This window comes from Vollenhovia emeryi, unplaced genomic scaffold (assembly GCF_000949405.1).
Source record: "Vollenhovia emeryi isolate VEMERY1.0 unplaced genomic scaffold, V.emery_V1.0 DF942624.1, whole genome shotgun sequence".
In the NCBI taxonomy this organism is placed as follows: domain Eukaryota; kingdom Metazoa; phylum Arthropoda; class Insecta; order Hymenoptera; family Formicidae; genus Vollenhovia; species Vollenhovia emeryi.
In genome coordinates this window covers 1,229-3,619 of record NW_011963742.1, presented here as the reverse complement: position 1 = coordinate 3,619, position 2,391 = coordinate 1,229, and the positions used below count along the sequence as shown (strand labels likewise).

The 2,391-nt window shown below is 31.7% G+C and overlaps 1 protein-coding gene across 2 annotated transcripts; it reads right to left on the bottom strand.

The window, feature by feature from the left end:
- Positions 1 to 231: 231 nt before the first annotated feature.
- Positions 232 to 1,846, bottom strand: LOC105568186. 2 transcript variants are annotated; one of them, XM_012023649.1, is made up of 5 exons: positions 1,771 to 1,846; positions 1,201 to 1,242; positions 846 to 1,076; positions 526 to 614; positions 232 to 390 (listed from the first exon to the last, which is right to left on the bottom strand). In XM_012023649.1, exons 1-5 carry the CDS (start codon positions 1,775 to 1,777, stop codon positions 292 to 294), a joined length of 468 nt encoding a protein of 155 aa, XP_011879039.1. In that variant the 5' UTR covers positions 1,778 to 1,846; the 3' UTR covers positions 232 to 291. The 2 variants fall into 2 exon arrangements, with proteins under 2 accessions (XP_011879039.1, XP_011879030.1); XM_012023640.1 differs by lacking the exon at positions 1,771 to 1,846 and having other exon boundaries at positions 1,201 to 1,324.
- Positions 1,847 to 2,391: the final 545 nt, after the last annotated feature.

Below are 2,391 nucleotides of genomic sequence, written 5' to 3'. Positions count from 1 at the left end.
CTACAATAAAAATAGGGGTTTCTATTTAAGATTTCAAAGTCAACCCCCTCCCGCCCCCGGGGGTGGTGCAGGGGGGTCGAGCTTTATGTTAATGGATGACCCTCTTCGAGGTGAACAACTTTTATTGCAACTTTTTTTTAATCCGATTTGTATTTTTCCAAATATTCTAAAAAACAGTTTTAAAAGCCTCACCCTGTATATCAGGTAACTAACAAAGAAATAAACAACTTTTTCACATCACTTAATTTAGCTTCTCTATTAAAGTTGAAAGAACCTTGCTCATCTGTTCCTCTATTTCAATTTTTTTTCTTCTAGTTGAAGTCGCTTTTCTTCTAATATTACGCGTCGCGAGTCATTTTGTGATTGCTTCATTGATGCTTCTGCAAATATCTGTAATAAGAAAATAAGATTCATTATGTCATACAAAAGTATACACTAATATTTTTACAATTATGACATTATTTTTGTTAAGAAAGACAAAGCTGCTCTTATCAAATAATGATAATAGTAAATGTAAATATTTACTTTTAAGGCCTCAGCGTGCTTTTCTGCTATTTTACTGAAGTTTTCACGAGCTTCTTGCAGTTGTACTCCAACTCGCTCTCTACGTTTTCCTACAAAATATCGAATCACAATCACAGTATGAAATATGTATATTTAAAATAAAGAAATATACAAATATAAATATGTAAATTACTGTTAATAAACTATTCGTTAGTATACATATATATTTGTAAATATTTAAAATATTAAATTATACGAATATAGAACTATCATTGTTAACTTATAACATTACTTATCCAAATTGACTGATACATGCATATACGTTATACATATTTACTTACGTCGAATTTCTTCAGTTCTTCGCCGATTAGGTACAGTTTTTTGCGAATTGTATGCTACATTTTGAGCAAGACTTTCAGGAATTGTTTGAGAATTGGGTGCAACATTTTCTTGAGCGGGAATTTCAGCATTTTCTTCTCTGCAAATATTAAGTATATCATCAAAGCTTAGTTCGTTGCTGTCTTCTCTTTCCACGTATTCAGGCGCTTCATCAGTAGAAGGTAACTGGCTACCTTAACATACATAAAAAATTTAAATGAGTTCCAAATATTTAGGCTTTAACATATAACAATATGTATATAATATATAGTTTTGTTCTAAATGTAATTTATATATAAATTTAATAAATTTTCTTACTACTGCTTGTGGCAGCACACGCATTTTCAATGGACATAGTTGTAGGTACATAATCCAACACTTCTGTATCTCCTCTTTCTAACCTTAGCTGATATTCCTGTAAAACCATATTTTCTGTATATAATTTCTTAGAGATATTAGTAACACAAACTTCATAAAGAATAGTAATAAATAAATTATATATATATCTAACTTAACTGTATGTATAATATAAAAGAATATACCTCTTCTTCTGGAGTACTGTCGGGACAATTTACAGAGCCTTGAACGTATTCCAAACCCATGCAAGCAATAACGCGCTGGTCTAGTGTACTTAAAGCTGGTGCAATTATAGGAAAGTTTCCTGTTCTATGCCTCTCGTTTCTCAGTTTGGACGCTTTCTTCGATGCGGTACTCTTCATATCTCTCCAGACCTTTAGAAGGGTGAATAATTCATGGATAACCATGTTTGACTCTCATAAGTCAATTTTTACTTTTGATTGTTGTTGTTATTATTGAGTCTTTAGCTAAAGAATTATTTTAATATTTACCGTTTGCCATTGTTTGGTTGTTTTAGAAATACCATTGGACAATGCATTTAATTTGTTTGTTAACTCTTCCCACTGTTTAATGTGATGTATCTTTCCTTCTTTCGTCAAAAACTTGCCAGCTGTAAATTCTGAATGTGATCCCATGTAACTAATGAGTTCTTCATACTGAGCTGTTGATGTCCTTTGGGAACGGGATTTTTTCATGCTAAAATGTAAAAACCAAAATTATATATATCTAAGATATGTATCTAAGAACTTGGGTGTGTTCCAAAATTCATTGTCAGCGCTGAAATTGTATAGCAAACATTGTGCGTGTGTGCTACACACTTCGTGCTGCAGCGAATGTTAGAACCAGTTAGAACACTGTCCTTGTTGTTAGAATAAAAACATAAAATAATGTATGTACCTCAGTAACCTGCAGAATATATACTTATTCCCCTTTATAAATTAATATATCTACGTACCTTGTTTGTGAAGCCATAATAACTTCTTGTAACTTGCACTGCTTTCCACACAACACAAATATCCGTAACACGTTATGTTACGCTAAATGCTAATCGTATATTTAGACTAGTTTAATCTTTTCTAAAATGTAGATTCATTAGTTGGATTTAGGTTAACACCAAAGAAAGTCACATAACAACGTATTACATACTTCTGA

What these genes read in the sequence shown, in the direction of transcription:
- LOC105568186 (XM_012023640.1), bottom strand. Translation starts at nt 1,309, where the DNA reads ATGGTTTTACAGGAATATCAGCTAAGGTTAGAAAGAGGAGATACAGAA. An exon ending in AAGAACTGAAGAAATTCGAC is followed by an intron (nt 615 to 845) that starts GTAAGTAAATAT and finishes GATATTTTGTAG; the next exon opens with GAAAACGTAGAGAGCGAGTT. An exon ending in AGCACGCTGAGGCCTTAAAA is followed by an intron (nt 391 to 525) that starts GTAAATATTTAC and finishes TTCTTATTACAG; the next exon opens with ATATTTGCAGAAGCATCAAT.